Genomic DNA, 23,114 nt, shown 5'->3' with positions numbered 1-23,114 from the left:
AAAATGATCTAAAAGCATTAAAAAAAATTAATTTAAAATAAAAAAATTAATTATTTATAAAAAAACGATTTCCAACCTAAAAACTAAAATATAAAAAGAACTTAATATAACATTTTCATAACATAAATAATCAACTACATCAAAATAGTTAATTATACATGTACCGGTATTTAACTTTTATATTGGTTTTTATTATTGTAGTTTTTGTTTTTTAAATTATTTTAAGTTAGAAAATTAAATTAATGTTTTTTTATAATTATAATATATTAATATTAAAAATTAAAAAAAATCTAAAAACATATTTTAAAATATTTTAATTAAAAAATACTTTAAAAAAAAATATAATGCTTGCATCGGATGGTCAGCCACATCAAATTCTTATCCGGATCAATGGTTAGGATTAAATTCCTTATTTACACCAAACAAATGACCACATATCAATAAGTCCATCACTACCTCTGATTTTTGCCTCTTCCTTGACAACAACTAGTCTCTGACACTTTCTCTCTTTTCCAAGCATTCCTGGTCGTTTCCACACCTTGACTCTTGAGATCGAATTACTTAAAAGGGTTTCCTTTTCTCGGTATTTCGTCATCTGGGTCTGGTCCTAAAACACCAGAGAGAGAGAGAGTTAGATTCAAGTGAGGCAAGGTCAACGTTTACATTCGGTTACGTTTCCACAACTTGTTCGTTATTTTCTTGTTTTTCTTTGAGATTCTGAACCCATGGAGAGTTATAAGAAATGGGTTAGAAGGAATAAAGATTATGTTCACTCATTGGAGTCTCTTGCCAATGTAAGTCTAATCTTTATATTTGATCGTTTTGGCTTTCCGGGTTCTCTTTTTGGTTCCTTTTATCATCCATTGTAGCTTACAAATGGAGTATATCCTGGGGAAAAGGTGACGTTGAGCTGTGCTTGGATATGAATTTAAGTTTATTGCATTTTCTTATGACTTCTGGGTAGTGTACCGTTATTTTCTTGGAGAAAATTGATTAAAGGAGCTCTCTTTATGAAAATGCTTGCATATTTTGCTGTCTAGACTTGCTTACATCATCCTTTGTGGATGCGAATAAATGAAAATATGAGAAAAATACTGATCATGGACAGGAAGTATGTTAAGATAACAGAAATGGTTTTTGTTTTACGTATGTAATGATTATGGTTTTTGTCTTAGCTGTTCCAGTTAAGAGTCTTTGACTGTTAGATGAATATGTTTAGCCATGTTGATTGTTTTCATCGTATGGATAGTTTATTCTGGTGGCACTGGGCAGTGGCATCCGAATGTTGAAATTTCTGATGAATTGGGTTCGGATGTGACTGTATTTCAAAAATGTTGTCTGATCCAGTTTTCAAAATTTGCACAGGGATTGACGTGGCTTCTTCCCGAACGGTTTTCCGCTTCAGAGATAGGACCAGAAGCAGGTTTTGTGAAACTTTGGTAACTTTTGGCTACTTCTTGTTAGCTTGGGATTTCTTTTTCCTTATTAAGTAATTATGGAAAATGGTGGGAGTGGGAAGAAACGAATTTTAGACATCAAAATTTATGTTTTCCGATGCTTCCATCCTGAACTAATGAGAACTAGTAAGTCACACTCACACAGTTGTTTTAGGTTCAGTTTGGAGTTTTATTGTTTTCTCAGGCTCCATAATAATATATTGAACTGTCAAAATTTGTGTTTTTTTAGCCTTGGTTTTTATCTCACGAACCAAACACGATGGGCGTTTTTATCTAGCTGCTCAGATTCCTTTTCCTTTTCTTTTGTATTCATACACATTGAAAAGTTAAAAATGCTGCTATATTGAGGAAGTTATTAATTATCTGCAGTAACTGCAATCTTGGGCATTATCACTGCTATCAACGAGCATATCATCGATACTACTCCAACCCAGATGCATGTTGGTCCTATGGAGCCTAATTCTTTCCCGTATTCGTTGTGCATATCTGCTATAAAGGATTTGGAAACATTGGTTGAAGTTGCTGCTCAACATTATTTTGGTGACAATAAGAAATGGAATTTCATTGCTGTTACAGAAGCTACCAAGTAAACAGCATTTGTCTTGTTTGCCACTATTTCATTCAGTTGGGCTTTTTAGAATTGTATTGTTTTGTTGATATTTGCCTGATTACCCTGCATTCCTATAACTCAGGGTGCTAGTTAGGCTCATTTTGTTCCGGAATAGTGGATATAAGATGCTTCTTCATGGAGGAGAGACACCAAATATTGAAAAGCATTCAGATTTCTCAAGCTCGCAGCATAATGTTGGGGGTTTCCCAAAACCTGGATCTCGCCATGGTCCTAATGGACTTAACCCGTGGAATCTAGAAGGAAGGGCATTGTCTGCACTGAGCAGGTTTGGAGAAAATGCCAGGATGAGTTCTGACCCTGTATGGCTGCGCAGGGGCGAACATCTGCAAGCTATTATGGAGCCTCCATGTATAATTATTCTTAATAATTTCATTTCAGGGTCAGATCACTAATATACAACTATAATTCAGCTCGACTAATATTTGTGATTATGCCTTGACAGCTTCAGCGATTGAGAGGCCGACACTTTCCATGATTTTATCTGAGAAAGGTGTTCAGGGGGCATTATTTCTCATGGGAGAGGTCCTTTTTATTATAAGACCCCTTATTTATGTGCTGTTCATCAGAAAGTATGGAATTCGGTCATGGATTCCTTGGTTTGTTTCTCTGGCTGTAGACGCTGGTGGCGTAGGCTTTTTAACACAGGTTACTAAATCAAGGGATGGTGGAAAAGAGCAACACTATCACCTTACTGCTTCTGAACAGGATGAGGTTGGAGTTTTACAGATTCTTACTGTTCAAATTGCATATGCTTCCAGCTCATCTACTTTCAGGATGGTTCTGACAATCCCCCCCACCCCCTCTTTGTCCTTTTTGTGAATGCAATACTCATTAACTGATGGATTTGATGCTAAAGAGATGTTGATATCATGTTTGAATCAGTTGAAAAGAAGAAAATTGTTATGGGCGCTTTACCTTATGAGAGATCCTTTCTTTACCAAGTACACCAGGTAAGGCGCACTTTCCTAAATTTCTTGCTGAGCTATGGTGTCTCATAGTTGCAATCTCCACAAGATAAAGTAATCTAAGATTCAACACTGTATTTGTTGATCCATTCAGGCAAAGACTTCAAAGCACTGAAAAGCTACTGGAACCTGTTCCTATTATCGGGCTTCTAACAGGTGCGTGGTGTTTATTTCTTTCTGGCTGCATCATATTTCTACCTTGATGATTGCGTTTGTCTCTGAAATATTCATATTTTTCATACAATGTCTCTTGAACATGCAGCCAAAATTGTTGAGCTTGTTGTTGGTGCTCAGACTCGGTACACATACATGTCTGGATCGTAATGGACAGCACTAGAAGTTGAATTTCCGAAGTCTCTTTGATTTTAGGTGAAGTATTCTCCTTAGTAGGAGTGTGTCCTATTATGTCTTGTCTATAGTTTTCACTCCGGATGCAGTTATAAGCGTCAGTTGGCAGACTCGAATTGGCATTGCTTTCATCTGTATCACAAGAAATTCAACAAAAAGCTTTCCATAAAAATCAGCAACAGTTTTTTTAGATATGTGTTTCGTTCTATTCTAAATAAGTGAATGCTTTGCTGATCTTACTATGTAGCTATGATTTTGGGAGGTCTGTGATATGCTTTAGCACGGCCATGCACTGCAGTACTTCAGTTTCGAGTATTCATGCTTCCAGATGCTTTGTAAGAAAAATCTCGCTTTTCGTTGTTTATTTAACCAAAATGAACAGAATCCTTTTCCAAGTAATGTTGGTTTTTCCATAACTGGAAGAAAACTCCTGCTGCTGCAATCCTAAAAAAGGGTCATCGCGTGAAATCTATGTCTTATCTACTGTCCTGTAATGGAAGTTCAAATTTTCCGGCCCCTCTGCCATCCAAGCCATGTTTGTAGTTCTCTTATTTCTCAAAATTATCCTGTTACGATACGCTTGTGCCATGCAGTTCTTAATTTACTGACGAATTGATATTCATCTACCTCTGTAACAACATTCTGAATCTGTTTGAAAAGTAAAATGTGACAATATTTTTGTTGTGTTCTATTATGTCTTATCCAACTTGCCAAATATATATATATATATATTAGAAGAAAAAAAGAAAAAAAAAGCCAATGAGCATGGTGACTCAACAACGTTAATTCAACACATCAGCTTGCCTCTCTATCGACCAAAACACTAGCTAACACAATAACTCACCAATTAATTCAACCATGGAAGAGGTTATTTGCATTTTACCGCACAGCTTTACCATTAAGAATCAGAAAGGTAGAGGTGTTGGTGGCGATGAAAAGAGTGAAGAAGACGACGTTGGTCTGGAGGAAGACGTCGTCGGTGAGGAAATCAAAGGAGAGGCTATAGGGCGGCTAAAGAGTGAATAGAAAATGTTTTGGGCTTGCGTGGCCCGTTGGAGGATGAATATAGAATTAGTGTACCGCGTGGGTTAGTACTTGGTAGTTTTTATTTATTTATTTATTTATGAATTATGATCCAACACTCCAACAGGGCTAGGATCCCATCTGAATCCACTTAAAAATAGTTTTTTCTATATAGTATTTATTTTGAATTGAATATGGATATATGCAATTTTTATTTATCAGGTAATTAATATTAAATCTAATCCAAACACACACACATATATATTTGAAACATGACCTTCCTCTAATGAAAAAGTTCATAAAAATGTTATGGTCTATTATAGTTCATCTATAATTATTTTTTTATTTTATATATATTAAATAAATTTTAAAAAATTAAAAAAAAACTAATATGTACAGCCTTAAATACTATGTTTTTTCTTTTATTTTATTTAATAAATTTTATATGTGTTTTGATTTCTATTACAAATTGATTTTAATAAAAAAAATTCATTAAACATAACCTGAAAATAATTTATTTTCTGATATTAAATATTTTAATTTCTATTTATCTTTTAATTTTTTTAATTTTAATTTTATTTTTCATTAATTTTTTATTAAATTATCTCAATTTTATAATAAGAATACATGATTATATATATATATCAGCCATCCCATTTCGGCTCGAGGTGAGCTAACAATACAAGACACAAGGATGGTCAGAGTTTTTAAAGTGGGCCAAACCGCATTTGCCCATCGGGAAAGAACCGTGCGATATTTTACAATGGCGTGTTACAATGGCATTGGTTGGCAGTGGCATGGTACTATGCAAAAGTTGTACTGTATAATGGGGTCCACGTATGATGTACCCCACACAAAGGGATCCACCCTTTGTTGGCGTGGCAGGGAATAGGGATCCCTAAACTGAACAGTGAAATGAGGGACCAGATAGGGCAATTGGGTCTGTGACCATCCCCCATTGTGGCCTACTCAAGGTGGCGGGGTCCCTCACTTCAAATAGATGAGGCCACGAGGTCATGAGGGTCCCCTCCCCCACGGAGAGTCCTCCTTCGTTAAAATTTAACCGGGCCCACTTGTTGAAGAATCCAAACCCCGGGCTTTTATCTGGTAGAAAATTGGCACAGCCAAAAAACTCCGCTGCCGTGTGATTTGTGCCTGTCGGGCTGTATTGAAATATTAATTTTTATAATTTAAATTAATTTTTATAATTTTTATATTATTTATATCAAAAATAAAATTTAAAAAATAAAAAATATATTATTTTAATATATGAAAACACGTACCTTTAGTTCTTACAAAGTTTTAAAAGCATTGTTTATGCATCCAAAAAAATCATTCGGCGTATAAAGATTAAATTCAGGTTCGACCTAACGGTGATGGATTTTCCGTGCGTCAAGCTTTCACAATATGATGCAACGTCAGAACGTCAGGACTACAGAGCCTATTTAGCATCACTACTACACTGGAGTATACGATTTTACAATACTATACTATGTTCGGATGAATAACAATATTATTATTATTATGGCCTGATTGTTTTTTAAAATATTTTTTATTTAAAAATATATTAAAATTATTTTTAATATTAGTACATTAAAATAATGTAAAATAAAAAAATAAAAATATTTTTAATATTGGTATATTAAAATAATGTAAAATAAAAAAATAAAAATTAATTTTTTATAAAAATATTTTTAAAATACAAAAAAAAAAAAGAATGAATGACTGAATAGTAATGGCATGTAAAAATATCAATGAAGGAGCCGCCGGATTCACAGCCCATTATTTAGGCAGGAGAGACACTATGCGTGAACAAACCAATCCTCCATTGACGCAAAGCAAGAGAAATTAAAAGAGGAATAAAGGGCAAGTGAATGAGGTGGACGTCTTCCTTAATGTTGTAGGGACCTAACTAACTCCATAACTGGTGCCTATGTCACTGTGTTCCTGCTCGAAGCCCTAAACCATCGACGTTAACCACACGACCCGAGATCTTTATCACCACTAGATGTGCCCTTTAGGCCCACAGGTAGGCTTGACCCTCTCGGTGTGCTGCTAACTGATATATTTGCTGGAGGATCATTAATAACACCAGCTCAAATTCAGTTCTTTCTGGTGTGTTCTACTGCTACTCTTACAATTAGATCCACCGTTTCCATTTTGTGGCTATACGAAGAGGAACAGTGAAGATCATCAACTTTAAATCCATTTTAGAGGACAATTATTTTCCGTTTTGTTTGATGAGATCTCTATAGTTTTTTTTTTTTTTTTGGGTGTTTTTGATTGAAAAAATGGTGAAAATGAGTTTGTTTTAGGCCTATAAGTCGGCAGCTCGAATTTGAGACCTATGATGGGTGGAATTTGGAACAACAATTGACACGTCAGCAGCTGTAATTCTTTGTTTTTTTTTAAGAAAAAAGGGGGCAGTTGTCGTCCTTTAAAAAGGGGGGAAAAATTAAGAAAAGCCAGGAACCTAGGATTTTTTTTAAGGTCTAGCTAGATGTGCTGGGCTACCCGGTTTTTTAAGGCCAGCATGTTTGCTTTTTTTTCTTTTTTTTTTAATTTTATCATTTTATAATAATTTTTTTTCTAACTACATCTTTGATTGTTTTTTAATTGAATTTTATAATCTATTTTAATTTTATTTTTATAAGTTTATCATGCACACAAATATATCATGCACACAAATAAACATTCTGACATTCGATTCATGGTTAATTTTGTAAGTATTTATTTTTTTTATTGTATAATTAAATACAAAATAGTTCCAAGAAAAAAAAAATATTAAATCCAATTGAGTCCATAATCTACATCACATGTAGTTGGTTAACCTGGGTTAGTTAGAAATTAAGTTTTATATATTTTTTTTATAAGGTGTTATTACAATCTCAAACAAACGTCTTGATATTAGGTTAGTGCTTGATTTTACGAGCTTCTATTTTGTTAAATGAGTATTTGACTCGGGTTATTAATTTTGACATGTTAACTCGGGTTAAATGAGAATTAAAATTTGCTATTTGTTTCAGTTTATTTTATATGGGGTTATCGTAATCTAAAACAAATGTTCTAGTTTTCGGTTAGTGCTCAATTTACAAGCGATCATTTTTGTTATCACATAGTTAAATAAAAAAATAGTTAAAAAAGTTATTAAACCAGGTAGAATCCGTGACCTAGGTCATGAATTTGACTGATTAAACTGCGAAACCCGAGATAATTTAATATATCATCATTTCAATAATTTTTATAAGAGATGTCATCTTTTAAAATCAAGTCGATTGAGTGATATTAATGCAACTCATGCATTGTTTAATATAAAATTTGAGCTAAATAAAAAATCAAATCAAAAAATTTCAAGATTTATCAATTTTAATATCACTATAAAAAAGTTATACAAAACATTCATTTTTATTCTTTTTTTTTTAAAAAAAAAAACCTTGAATGCAGTGCACGCCAAGCCAATTAGCTAGTACCGTGCTAAATTATAGAAAACAAATTATGATAACATTAAAAATCACACACCTCCATTTTTTTTATGGTAAGAAATGTAAATCTGTGCTTGATTTCCATAGCATATTGTTCTTCGCCTAATTCACCCAATGCTTCAAAACACCTATAAAGGGATTAATGAAAAAAATTACGAGTTGTTCAAGTGATCATAGATCGGCAGCACAAAAAAAAGGAAAGACTCCCCCCTTGAAAGACGGCAGCACAAAATGAAATTCAACACCCAAAGTACTGCAAAGCACATACGGGGTTTCAAGGACTTGTAATTTGACCTCATCGGAGGCACCACAATTTGACCCTACCGAACAGAAAGCATCACGGTATGGGACCCACCACGTGTCATCATCCGGTGAGTCCAATGTCTTTTTATGATTGGCAGGTAACCGTAGATTTCCACTATCAAATTTCACGCCCTTCACTAGGCAATAAAATCTCCTTTCCATGCCTCTATATATAACCCGTTTCTCATCCCAGCTGTGCGAATGTGATTTTACAAACCCAAACCCCTCCATTTCCATGCCCCCACCCTCTCCTCCTTTGCTCGTTTTTCCTTTTTATCCACGGTGATACGTCTCTCAGCATGGCATCGATGCAAAAGCAAGAGCTTGGGGAAGATGAAGACATGAGAACCGTTGATCTTAGAATCAACAGCAGAGAATTGCCTAACATTCGAGCACGCCCCACTAACAGGAAAGACTGCAACGACATGTCGGTAGCACTCAAGGAAGAGCCAAGCACAGAGGAGAGATCACCTACACCACCATTAGGTGTCATGCCGTTAGCAGCAGTTTCCATGCCATTAACCACAGTAACCCCACTAAAACGGCCATCAACAAAAGACCGACACACCAAGGTGGAGGGTCGAGGCCGGAGGATCCGAATGCCCGCAGCATGTGCTGCACGGATCTTTCAACTAACCCGAGAATTAGGCCATAAATCAGACGGTGAAACAATCAGGTGGTTGCTTGAACATGCTGAACCTGCCATAATTGCAGCAACAGGAACCGGCACAGTCCCTGCTATTGCCATGTCTGTTAACGGAACCCTCAAAATCCCAATAACAACTAACTCCAGCTCCGGACTTGGCCACCCGAACGCTACAAAGAATCGCAAACGACCCGCTAATAGCGAGTACGTTGATGTCAACCACACCGTTTCTGTCTCGGCTTCTCTCGCTCCCTTGACAACGCAACAGCCGCAGTCACAGCCACAGTTACCGCCGCAGCCACAACAAACAGCTGCGGCAGTGCCACAGGGTTTAGTGCCCATGTGGGCCATACCATCCAATGCTGTCGTTCCAGGGGCGTTCTTTATGGTACCGTCCATTGCAGGACCGTCTAACCAGCCCCAGATATTTACGTTCCCGGCTGCGGCTACCCCTCTGATAAATATTTCGGCAAGGCCAATTTCATCTTTTGTTTCTTCCATGCAATCAAATATGGCAGTGGCTGTGCCAGTTTCAGGTTCTATGACCGCGAAAGGTATTTCAATGATGGCACCAAGTTCAAGTTCTGCCTGTACTGTCAGTACTACAAGTACAACTACTAATAGAACTCCTCAAATGCTTAGAGACTTCTCTTTAGAGATTTATGACAAACAAGAGTTACAGTTCATGTCTCGATCTTGAAAGCAATGACAAAAATTGATGGTTTTCATTGGTCACTTCTGTTGGGTTCTCATTGATTTTGGTGCGTCCGCCATTAACAAGTTCATTCGAGCTTGGGACTACGTATCTCTTAAGATTAAAAAAAAAAAAAAAGTCGTTTTGATTTGTGGATGCAGGAGAGAGCACGTGCTCACGTGTAGAGTGGGGTCGAAGTAGGCGGAGAACGGGGTCCACATTTATGGCGGGTCAACACTCACAGCTAGGAAAGAGGAGGTGACTCTGCCCTCAGAGGTTAACCTAATTAATTGTTCTTTATGATCAGCCATTGTGAGAAAGAAGGAAAATTCTTTGCTTCATTCAGTTCATTTTTATTTTTATTTTAATTTTAAAAAAAGTAAAAAGGGACGAGCACCCTGGACCGTGCAAGGCGAAAAGAGAAGCCCATTTGTTTTTGTTAAGTGGGGCCTGCATGATCGGGCCCCAACAGGTTCGTGGGCTCCAAATGGGACCGTTTCTTTTTTTGCACTGTTTTCAAGGCAGCCACTTGGTGGTCCCTGCTAATGTTGGTTTGGTGGTCTGATCGAGAGGAGGGGGCAAATGATTAGACTGGAATGACGACACGTGTCTTAGCATATCTGTAATGTGGGGTCCATTCCTTTCTCAACTGACACGCGGGTCCCTTTTTCTTTTTTTATATATATATACACACCGGGCCCCTTCGTTCTGATCAATCTGGTGATGGCATCTGTTTTGTTACACACAATCGTAAATGGACCAACATGTTAGTTGTTTCTCGTTGACTGATTCTATATTTCGCCGGTTGGAATTTTGAATTTAGGGTCGTGGTCGACGGCGTGAAAAGCGTGTTTGTTTTGTGTTTTTAAAGTTTTTTGAATTTTTTATATTAAATTAATTTTTTTATATATAATTTTAATTTTTTTTTATGTGTGATATTAAAAATAAATTTTAAAAAATAAAAAATGAATTATTTTTATATATTTTTAAATAAAAAATACTAAAAAATAACAATTACCATATTTTTAATTACAAACACTATCTAAAGAGGACGGTGGAGCCCAAATCTCACGACATGTGCACCCACGGTTTATTCGTACATCGAAAAAGCAGGGTCCGTTTGGAAGGTGGTTTTTCCTTTATGATAATTGTATTGTAGCGGTAGGAAACAATAAAGCATGATTCTTGGCTGGGGCAAGATTGAACTGTGCTTTTGGACTCGAATTTTTAAATTTATTCAACTTTCTATCCAATCATTTTTTTTAAAAATACTTTTATTTTAAAAATTAAAATAAATATTATTTTCATTTATTTATATAAAAAATTATACTTTAAAAAATAATCATTACCGCACTTTTAATCACTACCGTCCTGCACGCAAAATTTTAGAAATAGCTCACCAATAAGAAGATTGGATAAAGGCATCCGGCATCAAACTATAAGAATCCAGGAATATTCTCTTTTTAATAGTGTTTGACATCGTGTTTAATTGTTTTTTAAAAGTCTTTTGATTTTTTTATTTTTAAATTAACTTTTATTTTATTTTTAAATTATGCTAATATAAAAATATTATTTTAATATATTTTTAAATAAAAAATATTTTAAAAACAACATTCAATTGGCCCACCACCCTTTTAGCGACTCCTTATTTTCTTGGCCCATCAAGGGTCCACGTTAGAGGTCCACTTTCTGAAAGTGGAAGAGTCCGCGTGCCACGTCATCAGGCCTTGTCGGTGGCACAGAGTTTCCAAATACTCACGATAATGCTTATCCATTCACGTAAAGAATGAGATTAGAAATATTAGAGGAAGAGAAGAGGGATGCACTTCTGATCTCCTTCTCTCTTAATTTAAGAACTATCACCTCAAGGAATCAAAGGATTCTATGAAGGTTTAATAACATTTTATGCAGGTTTAATTGTAACAAAAATTAAAGTTATAGAGTGTGTTCTTTATTGTTAGATAAACTGGTTTTTAATATATTTATTTAATTAGAAAAACTTAAAAGGTCTGAATAAATCATTGTAGCTACATTTATAAATCACTATCCATTGAATCAATGTTTTTTTTTTTGATGTGACCCTCTTAACATTCCAATATTTGTATTTATTTATTTATAATTTTATATTTTAGTATTAGATTGTTTAATAATTAAATTTCATAATTTTTTATATGAAATTATTTTCATCTCATGGATTTAATTATTTTCTCGATTTCAAACTTCAACATTGCATCAAGTGGAATTGAGTTTTGTAAAAACATTTTTACTTTTTTTGAAGTTATCTCGATCTCATTATCTAAGTCATAAATTTGACAAGTTAACTCGATCTGGCTCGGTTTTTTTTTTGTTTTTTTAATTGATTTTTTTTAATTTTATCTTTTAACATTGGATTGGTTATGAAATATTTTTTTTATTTTTTTTCTATCGAGTTATCCTGATCTCATGACCTAGAACACGAGTTTAATAGATTAACTTAGGTTAACTTGGTTTATTTATTATTATTTTTAATTGGATTATTTTTAATTTTATCCTTTAATATTAAGTTGATTTAGAATTAAGATTCATAATTTATTTTGATTTATTATTTTACGAGGTTATTATAGTTTCATGATCTGAGTTACGGATATGACAAGTTAAACTATTAGATTAATCCAATATGTCACTGTTTTAATATTTTTTAAAAAACATTTGTCTAATATATTACTATCTCAGTATTTAAAAGAAAAAAATCATGCAGTATGTATTAGATTTTAAATTCATGATTAAAGTTTTTACTATAAAATATATTAGCAATTTATGAATAATTATTTTTTACTTTTAATTTTTTTTTGATATGACATATACAAATTTAGAGCGCAAATTAATTAATGATCTAGTTTAGAATCCAGGTGGCATGTTGCTTTTTCTATCTTTTAGGTGATGCTTGACAATAAAAAAAAAATAGAATGGTTGAAATGGTAATGAAATTGTATTCCATTTTGAAGATGATTGGCTAATTAAACGAATGGGATGAAATCGAGAATGAAAATGAGAATAAAAGTTAAATCTAATTTTATTTATTATTTTTATTAATGAAATCATTATTTTAATTATCATTCCTTTTCATTTTAAAAACTAAGCATTAAAAATTTTAAATTTTATTCTGATTTTTTATTATTATTTCAAACATGGTATTTGGATTAAAATATCATTTTGATTTCTTCTTCACCATTTTGGACATTTCATCCCTAATAACCATACGACACTTCAGTGTTTGCTCCAAATTGAAGAAGAAACACATGCAATACTTCAATTATTATTATTTTTTAAAAGAATGTCTCTCAACGAGCGAGGCTTCTGAGATTGCAACAGGGTGTTACAGATGAAGAAGATAAGCCATTTAAAGGGAGTGGGGCATGTGGTTTACGAGGAACTTACTGCATGGGAATTGCAAAAACAAACAGGCAGCTGCTGAACTGGAGCTTCAAGGGTCAGTCGATCTGCCTGAGCTAGCTGGACTTGTCTCGGAGCGGAGGTGGACCAAAACACCCAGCTTGCAAAGCTTGTTAATGTCTCATGATGAAGCCTCTTTTGTCTCGTTTTCAAAGTGCTATTGATCCAGTAAGTGATAACTCAGCTTCTATTATTTCCTAGAATACAGCTAACGAGGTATTACAAAATCATGCCTCTTTTGTCATGATTTTTGTCAGGCTGGTATGATTAGAATGATCTGACAGTCTTCTCCTCCTTCTCTGAGGGAGTGTAGTTTAAATGTTTTTCAGTGCTCAAGCTCATTCCTGTTGCCTTTTCTGAAAGGAGGAGCACATTCCTCTCCTGTTGTTTCTCACTAACTCGCAAGATTTGCGTGATTGTATGTGCTAAAGAACAAGAAAATAAAAAAAATAAAGACAATAATATTAAAATTATTTTATTTTATTTGTGTTGGCTTTCTTAAAAGGTTTTACTAAATTGTTTCACGAGTTGTAATATCGTAGTGACTCGGAAGAGGAAAAAAAAATTAAAGGAAAAATGTTGGGGTGTTTATTCCCTTTTCATCCAAATTTCAAACAATTGGTAAGGGTAACTATTTGATTCTCATGCTCATGCTTTGGAATTTCCAAATGCTGAAAGGAATATGGTGAAGTGTGAGCTTATAACGCCGGAAAGCACCGCACCCCAAGCATAAGTCAAACTGGGAGATGAAGAAGAAGAGGAATGGCCTATGGCAATAAATTCACTTGTGAAATATGAATGCATGTTCCTTCATTCAAAAAACAGCAATCACAGCCTTTACATGCTCACAAATACCAGTTGAAATAAAAAACTCCAAACGTGAAACATTCAAGGTAAAATATTTATGTACCAGCTGTATTTACACAAGTATAAAAAAACCAAGCTCTTCAATCTCAGTTCGCCACAAGAATTATTTTCTTGAAGATGCATCATCCTCCATACAAGGGGTTTGGTGAAATTTATCATGTTAATGCCCACAAAACAGAGTGTGGGTGAACATACAATATTATTGGCGCTTTTCACAAGTAAAGATGTGTATATTTCAAAACCGTGGACTCATTATCCTATATGTATATTCATCCTATTTTGATCTGATAGCCAGTGGAAACTGCATGTTAAAGATTTATTTAGATAGTCAGATTCTCCTGAATTGCAAGAAACGAACCCGTTATATTTCCTCCGACATCTGGGAAAGTTTCAGATCCAGGGATAGGCCTCACCTTGCCCTTTCGATCAACTTCAACTGGGTACTTTAGCAGGTGCCCTCTCATCTCTGAAACCTCCTCAGCAGCAAATTGTTTCCAGTTCATCTCCCCCATTGTTCTAATTCTCCTAACACATTCAAGACTCTCAGGTTTTGTAAAGGAGTCCTCAATAACTCCAGTATGCTCTGCCCAGAGAGACATCCGATATCCATGGATCTATAAAAGATGCATTTTGTTCAAGAAACAGCATGTCGGTAAATACCAGAAATTTCAGAGTTTCAAATATCAAATAAAATGAGCATGTTCTTTTGGATATTTTAAAACAAGTTGTCTAATGTAAATATACTTTTGTAATTTCCAGAGATATCTACAACAAATTCATCATTGTTTTGGGACAGTAACATTTCTTGGCAATGACACCAATTTTCTCATATAGGTTTTCTAACTACATTCCAAGGCAAGGACGAAGGATAAATAAATAAAATTTCCATCTCTCCTGTCATCTTTTCGTGCATGTATTGTTGACAGGAAAGACTGACATTAAAAGCTGGTCCTGCTGTTGAGCAGCACAATAGTTCATATTCTTTGAAATTTTTTTATTTCTTATACTAATTTTTTTTTTCATATTTAATTTGTTCATGCAAACATGCACAGATAAAAACATTTCTTCAAGCACCAATAAACAATTCTTCTTTAGCTTTTATGCAACTGAGTGCATTGGCTCACCATTTCAATACTGCCATTCACTATCATGCCAATGGATCATTAATTATTATTGTTCTTTTAAACTAAATTTTCCGCTATTTTATGTAATTCTCCATTTTTCCAGCAGCAACTCCTTTTCCTAGTGAATCAATTATCAATTATCAAATATTGAGTTTCTGTTTTCGACCATGACATAAACAAATGTGGTTTTTGTATTATCTAAGTGAAGGTTACCTGTCCAAGTGGATTAGATTGTTTCCTTGCCCAGGTATGTTGAGGTTGGTAGGCTCCCATTGCAATCTCAGTGTCTCTAGTGCCCTCCATGGAACGCTGATTTATGTTTGCAGATCCCAGTATTACATACTCATCATCAACTATCATCCCTTTCGAATGAACATAAATCATGAACCGCCGGCTTTTCTGACAAAGTGCCTGGAAATGCCACCATACAGCACGTTATTAAGGAGAGAAAAGGCAGGAGAGAATCTGAAAAACTTAGATGGTCACAAATGAACCAACTTCTGACCCTGTTCATACAGAAGCAGATAAGGAAATAAAAATAAAAAGTGGCAAAATCATCAAATTGCTGCAAATTCTCATGCTGTGCATTGGAAGCCATCTCATGTATAAAAATAGAGGTAAGGTATCTAAGTGTGAAATTAAAATTTTCACTACACCAGTAGGATAATAGTATTTATAAAGGACGTGATTTTGCACTAGGAGGTTTCTCATTTCCCAAAGTACCAAGTACTGCAAAATACATAGCATGAATGAAACAACTGATTTCAAGAATGAAGATACCTGAGGAATGGGAGAACTTGAAGGAGTTGGCATCCCTGAAGAGTTGAATTCATCTACAGCTTCACGATTACCAAGACAGAAGAAGTTCAAAAAATCCTGTGGTGAGAATGCATCCTCAAGTCCAACCTCGTCTAGGGCCTTGTAAATTGTCTCATACATCATTTGCATAGTTTTATGCTGTAGCAGTTATCAAGATTCCCAGATTAACGAAACACAGTACCGACATATCACGCAAACATTTTCTATTTCATGACAGATCTTAGTTCCATTTGGCTGTCCAGTTCTTGGGTCTAGAAACTCAAAGGAGTAAATAGGATAAGACAAGAAGTTAAGCTAGTCAATATTATAATGGCTGATGCTAAAAGCTAGCAAGTAGAAAAAGTTGCAACAGATAAAGAAATTAGGCAAATTAGTTCTGATGTCAGCTGTGACATCAGCAGTTAACTAATTATATCCAGCAAGTTTGAGTAGCTTGTTAGTAGATTTTGTAGGTCATGTTGTCACATGATGCAATCCCCTGAATCACAGTTAACAATAGCTTTTTAACAAACTGTTTTTTTCTATAAAGATTTTCTGTTTTTACAAAGGGAAATAGTATTTTATCACCGATATCACTTGCTTGTCATCTTTCCCCATAAAAAAAATATAGGTTTCTATTGCCAAATCTGTAGTTGGAGCCTACCTGCCAAAACAAAATCCTTTGCGTGGCAGCACCGGTGGGAACACCCTCTGGCCACATCGGAACAATAATGTAGGCAGCAAATCTCTCATTCGCTCTGATTTTATTGGCAATCTTTAGTGCAATTTCCATAGGAATCAAATTATTAGCCCCTGCAACAAGGCAACATGACGAGTTCAGCATCTAGATAAAAATGTTGCTGGAACCATAGAAATCAGATATTTACAGCATTAGTCCATCTAGTTGAGATAGAGAAGAACAAAAAAAAAATATGTGAAAATTGGTGAGCTGATGTTTCAGACGTGGGAAATTTTTGTTGGAAATAGTAGCAAGTGTGAAGTCTGCTAACACCATATTGCATTCCATAAACAGCGCAAAAAGGTCAATTATCTATCTTAAAGTCGTGCAGGACACCCAATGAAAGCATAAAATGTAGAACCTTTTTTTTCTGGCAATGCCAGAAGGATCCAGGATTAGCAACTGATGTTCAAAAATTTGAATTAGAGGACAAAGAAGTAACAGAATATATCACTCCAGGAGTTGAGGGTGTTGACGGTGCAGATTTTGAGAAGCATAGCTACATAGATCTACAATCATGATTGCTAAGATAGAAGATGCAGAAAGACTAGAAAATTCATCAGGTCGCTGGCCTGTGTTAGAGTTTGACTCTCTTGGTGTGTATATCCTAATTATTCTGTCATTCCTCATTTAGTTGTTTTCTTTCTATTTAGTTTCTTATTTGATAGAGATTTCTGTATAAATATTGTTGTGCCTTTTAATTAATCTATCCTCCTTCAGCATTGTTTAATCAAAGTTGAGATTTCCACCATTCATATTTTATTTAATTCTTTCTGTTCCTTAATTGTGCTAATACGCACGTTACTTTATCACTAGCCTTCACTTCAAGTTTTCTAGTACCTTCAATTCTCCATCCTTCACACCTGAGCCCCGTTAAACTACATGCCAAACTATTTTGCCACATTTTGGTTAAAGAAGGGAATGACTGATTAATAAATAAGGAGGGAGGAATCAGGTACCACTACATCTTTATGCCATCAAAACTGACTACAATCTTTATTACTAAACTGCAATGCTTTTCATGTTGGCTAGAAAGCAGGGAAGGCAATGAAATGCAGTCTTCGAGGCAGCATCTTTTAACATGATTTTTTTCATACAATAAAAAAAAAAGGTTCCTCACCTAAATCTTTATATGAACCCCAGTTGTACGAGGACCCAATAAAATACTGGTTCTCTATGTAAATAAAATGTTGGGCAGCACGAATGGCCTTCACATATGCTGTATGTATGCTCATGTCAATGAGCACATTCTTTCCACACACCAGGTTCTGTTACAGCAGAATATTCAGTCAACTTCCACATGCAGCCATGGACACACAAACGCGCTCACACTTGCACAGGCTCAAAAGAGAAGCAACAGGCAATGGATTGCCAGATATTCTCTTACCTTGTTTGTAATTGTCAAAAGAACAAGAACAACAAGAACAACAACATCTCACCTTTTTCGGGGCATCCTTCGGATCCTTTGGGAAGTCTTTCACAGAGTTCGAATCAATTGAACGGAAAATCTGCAGTTTAGATAAGACAACTTTAAATGCAATTTCATTTGCAAGCCCAACCCCATGTTTCATTGCAGCAAAACTATATTCAGACCCAAGACCAAAACAACCCCTTCAAACAAATCACACCTCAGTGCATGATCACTTGAGCCAAGGCTTGGACAAATTACCTGAACATGCCAAGCTTCAGGGTCATCCTCACTAATGGAAAGAGCATCAAAAACACCTATAATGTCTGGAATTCTGTCTATCCTGAGTAAAGCATCATCATATGATGTTTTTAGTTTTCTAAGGCCCTTAGGCTTTGCAGCCTTCATCCAACGGTCCTCAAAGTTAGTTAGAACATCATACGCTGCTGGACCATCTATTCTGCTGTGCAAGTCATGCCATGGTTCTCTTTGGCAATTTGCGACACTACCCTGCTCAGTATTTAAACAAATTCATAATTAAGGAAAGATGAAGTTGATTTCATCACTTCTAAAACTCAAATCTAAACAACAAGATCATGCCAGCTTATCTTTTATATCATCAATAGCATGCCAAATAACACTTCTACAACTGAATCATGTAGCCAATCACAAGTGTGCAATTGCAGAGGTAAAACTTAAGACTTACAGTGAAAGTAGGGTTGTGATAGTCATCTTTGTGAACAGTTTGTAGTGTCCTAAATAGAGAGTGATCAGGATTATCATATCGACCATCACATAAATCAAGTCCACCAACAAAGGCTATGATTTTTCTTCTATTATTGCCAGCATCAGCATCAACAATTACAGTTTTCTGATGATGTGTATAAATCGTTCCGACCTCCTGATAATTTGAAACAGCAGAGGAAATTCAGTTGTAATTTCTACTCCATTGCTACAAAAATCAAAAAAAGAAAACTTGCTGGAACGAGACAAAGCTCTCAGGTATTGTTGATTGATATAAAGTCCCCTGCTTCACCATACTGTGCAAAAAAAAAAAAAAAAATACCAACATGAAGCAATAAATTTCAGAAAAATCCCCTTTAAAACCATGGAGGAGAATCAAGAAGAAAAGAATATATACGCTACAAATTTCATAACTACTATTGCCAAAAAAAGCAAGCATTGGTCAGCTTGTAAAACTGAATTAATCATAGCAGGGCTGTTGGCCCAAAGTAAACTCAATTTAGTGAAGGTTTATATACTTGGCAATTGCAATCTCTGATGAAAGAATTATGTATAATTGACTGAACACTTTTAGCAGTTAATAACAATTGTAGCAAATGCTTTTGTTATGGCTGGTAAACTGACATGCTCAACATATCAAGAATGTTCGCCACTTGCCAGGCACTAGCACTGCTTTAAGCAATGACACAATGCAAAGAACAGTAGTATTATGGGATAACTAACCCTTTGCTTGACCCAGCTATGTTTTTTCCCAGCAATGCGAGGACAAAGCAGCACTTGAACTGATGAGCGTTTGAAAAAGCGGCGAGTTTCCTCATCATGGGTTGCCATAATTCCATCCTGCATTGTAAGGAGGTTTAGTGGAAGAGTTAAGAAGCTTTCCAGTTGAAAGAGAAAGTACATAATAACAGGTAGCATGATTTAAGAATTCAGTTTGAGGATCTAGCAGGGCATTTCCTTGAAATCATTGATTAATAGACACGGTGCTCATGCTCTCCTCAAGAGCCCAGACAGAACATACATGGATCACAATGAACACAAGTAGATACAACAGACAACAAAAGCAACATTTTTTATAATAGCAATAATCAAAGATGCAAACATAAATCAAATTTGCCAAACTAATCACAGATAGGTCAATCATTTGGTAAGGATTGTAACAATCAGAAGTAGTGGTTCCAAGAACATCTATTTGACCACAAACTACTGCAGAAAACTACAATTATACAATTAAATATAGGTAAGATTCTCACTGTTTTATATCCCAAGACATTCCTTGAAGTAGGATCATCCCAAAGAAGAAGCAGAACTCTTACGCCTTCCTGGGACTTGGACCTCAGAAGATCCCCAAGGGTGACACCTGAATGCTGACCACCATCCCGGACCAGAGCAACTTTGTGCCATACGGACCACCCGGTAATGTAAATTAAACGCCGGGCTTGACGTATAGCATCAAAGATATCTTGCCAGCACTTTCCATGCAGATAAGGCATCCCGTTATCAAGTTGCACATTTGGAAGGCTCCCGTCAGGAACATGGGCATCTTGATAAAGAGTAACTGTTCCACCTTTCCTAAGAGGAAAATAGGTACCAGGCACACCATGATAATCAGGACCAGCACCAACACCATGTTGATAAATGCCCAGTTTCTCTATGGGCATGTACTGAATTGAAATTCTCAAAGAAGCACCAGGCTTACATTGTTTTCCGTTGTTATTCAAAATAGGGTAAACTCCCTCAATTCTTGCCCCTGAATATATCTGTTCAACTGGAATTGCCACAACTCCTATCAACTGCGACCCCACAACATCACTGTCTTTAACAACAAAACGCACTTCTGCAGCGGAATGTGCAACAGGAACATAAAAATGCTGCGTCCATTCAGGATTTTCACTATTGCTAATCACAAAAGTCCTCCCAATCACAGCACCAGCTACTGAAATTGAAACATAAGGGTCGCTGGTAATCTTGGTGTACACTTGTCCTTCAATCTTGCTACTTATACTTCCAGGTAATTTGTTGAACACATCACCCAAAGTCTTGTGGAAAATGTCCATGTTTGGGAGATTCTTTGCATCATAAACACAAATATCCAAATTCCCGTGTAAGAGCAAAACCTTCAAAGACGACCCTTTACCACTCGACACTGGCACAACCTCCATACTTTGGCCATGCTTTGATCCATTAAAGGAGGATGAATGCGCATAAGGAGAAGCAGGATAGTGACCAGACGAATCAACTTTGCCCGCATAATTCTCCTCCCAATTAATTGAAAATGAGTCATTAGGATAACCATATAATTCGTGTGGGGGGGCATGTCCAAAACTAGAGCCCTGATAGCTTTGAGGGGAACAAGGCACTGAAGGTACTGGAGGAGCTGGTAGGGAAGCAGGGGCAGTAGGATGATTATTCGTATCATTCAAATGCAAATTACTTATTAAATCATCCAAAGGTGGATATGCAGAAGAAGTACCAGCAACAGCAGCATCAACTTTATCGGGATTTGATGAAGATGATCCAATTCCTAAAGATGAAGAACTATCTTGTCTATGAATACCGGAAAAGCTATTAGCCCTAGAGGGCGATTGTGAAATGCTATCAATAGAAGGATATTGGCTCGACTGAGGTTGAGCAAAAGGGTAATTATGAAGCATTGAATTTGAAACATGAGGTACTGGTGGATATGCAGCATATGGTGATGTTGCTAAAGGACCAGAATAGTGGCGATTAAAATCTAAAGGTCCCGAATTCGTTATTGGATGTGGTGATGGTGGTTGGTGTTGAGAATAGTCTAAAGAACCCGAATAACTAGTTGGTTGTGGTTTAGAAGGATTGTGTGAATAGTCTAAAGGTCCTGAATGGCTTGTTAGATATGGTGCTGAAGGATTTTGGTGAGAATAATCTAAAGGCCCTGAATGGGTTGGTGACTGTGGTGGTGGTGGGTATGCGTAAGCACCGTATGGAGGGTATGGCCCATGAGGATAGGGATGAGGAGGATAGAATGGATCTGAAGGTGGATACTCATAATTTGGAGGAGGAGGAGGAGGAGGAGGTTGGTGAGGGTATGGATATGGATTGTTATAAGGGTATGGAGAGCCATGATCATTATCCATTTTTTCAACAATCAAACATCAAAAGAAAAAACTGTGTGATTCTCTAAAACGGGAAAGATTGTTCATAACCAGAACATGCAAAACAGATCTCAAAGACTCAAACTTTTTCCCCCTTTCTTGACCAGAATTCCCTGAACAAGAAAAGGGAAGGCAAAAAGTCTCAAAATTTTAAGGAACAGTGAGCCAAAGAGAGAAGAAGTTACCTTTTTAGAATTTGTGCAAGAACAGAAGGTGAAATGTCAGTTTCTTGGAACCTTGAGAAGCACAAGAATGAAAGAAACAGGAACTGGAAGAGCTAAAAAAAATCTTTTATTAGAGGTGCTTTCGTGCTTGTTGACAAGTGACCACGTATACTGTACGAACAGTCACCGGCGTTTTCAGGTTGCAAGGAAGCTGTCGTTATTTTAGGTAAAAATCTAAATCACAGAGAAATTTTGGTACTTTCCAATTCCACATGGGAGTTTTACATTGGATGATATTACATTAACAAAACCAGCTTACTCAAAGCTCTCAAACACTCTTTTAGCATCGAAAATCATAAGCAAGGATTAAATCATAAATAAATATAAAAGGATAAAGATTATATGCTATACTTTTTTAATCAAAGGAACTAAAGTATTAATTTGTTAAAAATATAAGAAGTAATTTCATAAGTACATCTCTTTATAAAACATTGTGGAATAAAATATATTTTTATTATCAATTTTTTCCAGGATTTAAAATAATAAAAAAAAGAACTTGTGTGGCCTCTCTCAAATTCTATTGAAAAAATACAATTTAATCCATATAGTATACACTGTCTTCTTCTTCGGTTTATTTATTTAAAATTTTTATTTTTAGTTTAAAATTTTATTTTATTCATGTTTTAGTTTTTAAATTTAAAAAGGAAAATTAAGAGGATTGGAAATAAAGAAAATATAGGGAGAGAGTGGGTAGATCAAGGGCTCTCTTTTTTCAACCTTAATTAATGAATGGATAAAGTAAATCTTCCATGGTTTGATGGAAGACCTAAAGCTAAACCAAACCAACCCATATTGGGATGGTAGTTAGGGTTTTTTTAATTCAATTGCAAAGTTGTAATATTATTATTGTAAAAGCTTTTTAGTCATTAAATAAAATAAAATTGTAAATAATTTAACATTTTTTTCCAAAGTTTTATAAAATTATTAAAGTTTAGAATATAAAATGTAATTTTTCAAAATACAAAAGTAAAGTAAAAAAAATAACTAAATTATACGAGGTTCAATGCATTTTTTTTATTTTATTAAATATTATTAAGTTTTTAATTTGTTTTCAAAATCTATTTTAATAAAATTATTAATTTTATATTTAAGTTATTA

The 23,114-nt window shown here is 35.2% G+C and overlaps 3 protein-coding genes across 5 annotated transcripts; 2 read left to right on the top strand and 1 right to left on the bottom strand.

Moving 5' to 3' along the window:
- Positions 1-437: 437 nt before the first annotated feature.
- Positions 438-4,090, top strand: LOC133691132 (peroxisome biogenesis protein 16-like). 3 transcript variants are annotated; one of them, XM_062111476.1, is made up of 9 exons: positions 438-794; positions 1,366-1,423; positions 1,827-2,043; positions 2,150-2,436; positions 2,531-2,799; positions 2,971-3,038; positions 3,148-3,209; positions 3,316-3,422; positions 3,649-4,090. In XM_062111476.1, exons 1-8 carry the CDS (start codon positions 726-728, stop codon positions 3,375-3,377), a joined length of 1,092 nt encoding a protein of 363 aa, XP_061967460.1. In that variant the 5' UTR covers positions 438-725; the 3' UTR covers positions 3,378-3,422; positions 3,649-4,090. The 3 variants fall into 3 exon arrangements, with proteins under 3 accessions (XP_061967460.1, XP_061967458.1, XP_061967461.1); XM_062111474.1 differs by lacking the exon at positions 3,649-4,090 and having other exon boundaries at positions 3,316-3,591; XM_062111477.1 differs by lacking the exon at positions 3,649-4,090 and having other exon boundaries at positions 1,366-1,439; positions 3,316-3,591.
- A 4,268-nt stretch (positions 4,091-8,358) lies between these two features.
- Positions 8,359-9,890, top strand: LOC133691299 (transcription factor TCP9-like). The gene has a single exon (XM_062111745.1). The coding sequence runs from the start codon at positions 8,509-8,511 to the stop codon at positions 9,553-9,555; it is 1,047 nt and encodes a 348-aa protein (XP_061967729.1). The 5' UTR covers positions 8,359-8,508; the 3' UTR covers positions 9,556-9,890.
- A 3,933-nt stretch (positions 9,891-13,823) lies between these two features.
- Positions 13,824-22,074, bottom strand: LOC133690710 (phospholipase D beta 2-like). The gene is made up of 10 exons (XM_062110976.1): positions 19,915-22,074; positions 19,385-19,501; positions 18,624-18,818; positions 18,179-18,427; positions 17,949-18,017; positions 17,630-17,777; positions 16,435-16,583; positions 15,753-15,929; positions 15,186-15,383; positions 13,824-14,462 (listed from the first exon to the last, which is right to left on the bottom strand). Exons 1-10 carry the CDS (start codon positions 21,772-21,774, stop codon positions 14,169-14,171), a joined length of 3,456 nt encoding a protein of 1,151 aa, XP_061966960.1. The 5' UTR covers positions 21,775-22,074; the 3' UTR covers positions 13,824-14,168.
- Positions 22,075-23,114: the final 1,040 nt, after the last annotated feature.

Source organism: Populus nigra, chromosome 4, assembly GCF_951802175.1.
Source record: "Populus nigra chromosome 4, ddPopNigr1.1, whole genome shotgun sequence".
NCBI classification, from domain to species: Eukaryota; Viridiplantae; Streptophyta; class Magnoliopsida; order Malpighiales; family Salicaceae; genus Populus; species Populus nigra.
Note: the sequence above shows the minus strand (reverse complement) of the source record. Positions and strands in the feature narration are given on the sequence as shown.

Excerpts from the sequence above, each read along its gene's own strand:
- LOC133691132 (XM_062111476.1), top strand. The coding sequence starts at position 726 with ATGGAGAGTTATAAGAAATGGGTTAGAAGGAATAAAGATTATGTTCAC. Across the intron at positions 2,044-2,149 it reads GCTGTTACAGAAGCTACCAA|GGTGCTAGTTAGGCTCATTT; the intron begins GTAAACAGCATT and ends CCTATAACTCAG. Across the intron at positions 3,039-3,147 it reads TTCTTTACCAAGTACACCAG|GCAAAGACTTCAAAGCACTG; the intron begins GTAAGGCGCACT and ends TGATCCATTCAG.
- LOC133691299 (XM_062111745.1), top strand. The coding sequence starts at position 8,509 with ATGGCATCGATGCAAAAGCAAGAGCTTGGGGAAGATGAAGACATGAGA.
- LOC133690710 (XM_062110976.1), bottom strand. The coding sequence starts at position 21,774 with ATGGATAATGATCATGGCTCTCCATACCCTTATAACAATCCATATCCA. Across the intron at positions 18,428-18,623 it reads ATCACAACCCTACTTTCACT|GGTAGTGTCGCAAATTGCCA; the intron begins GTAAGTCTTAAG and ends AATACTGAGCAG. Across the intron at positions 15,930-16,434 it reads AAAGGATTTTGTTTTGGCAG|CATAAAACTATGCAAATGAT; the intron begins GTAGGCTCCAAC and ends TAACTGCTACAG.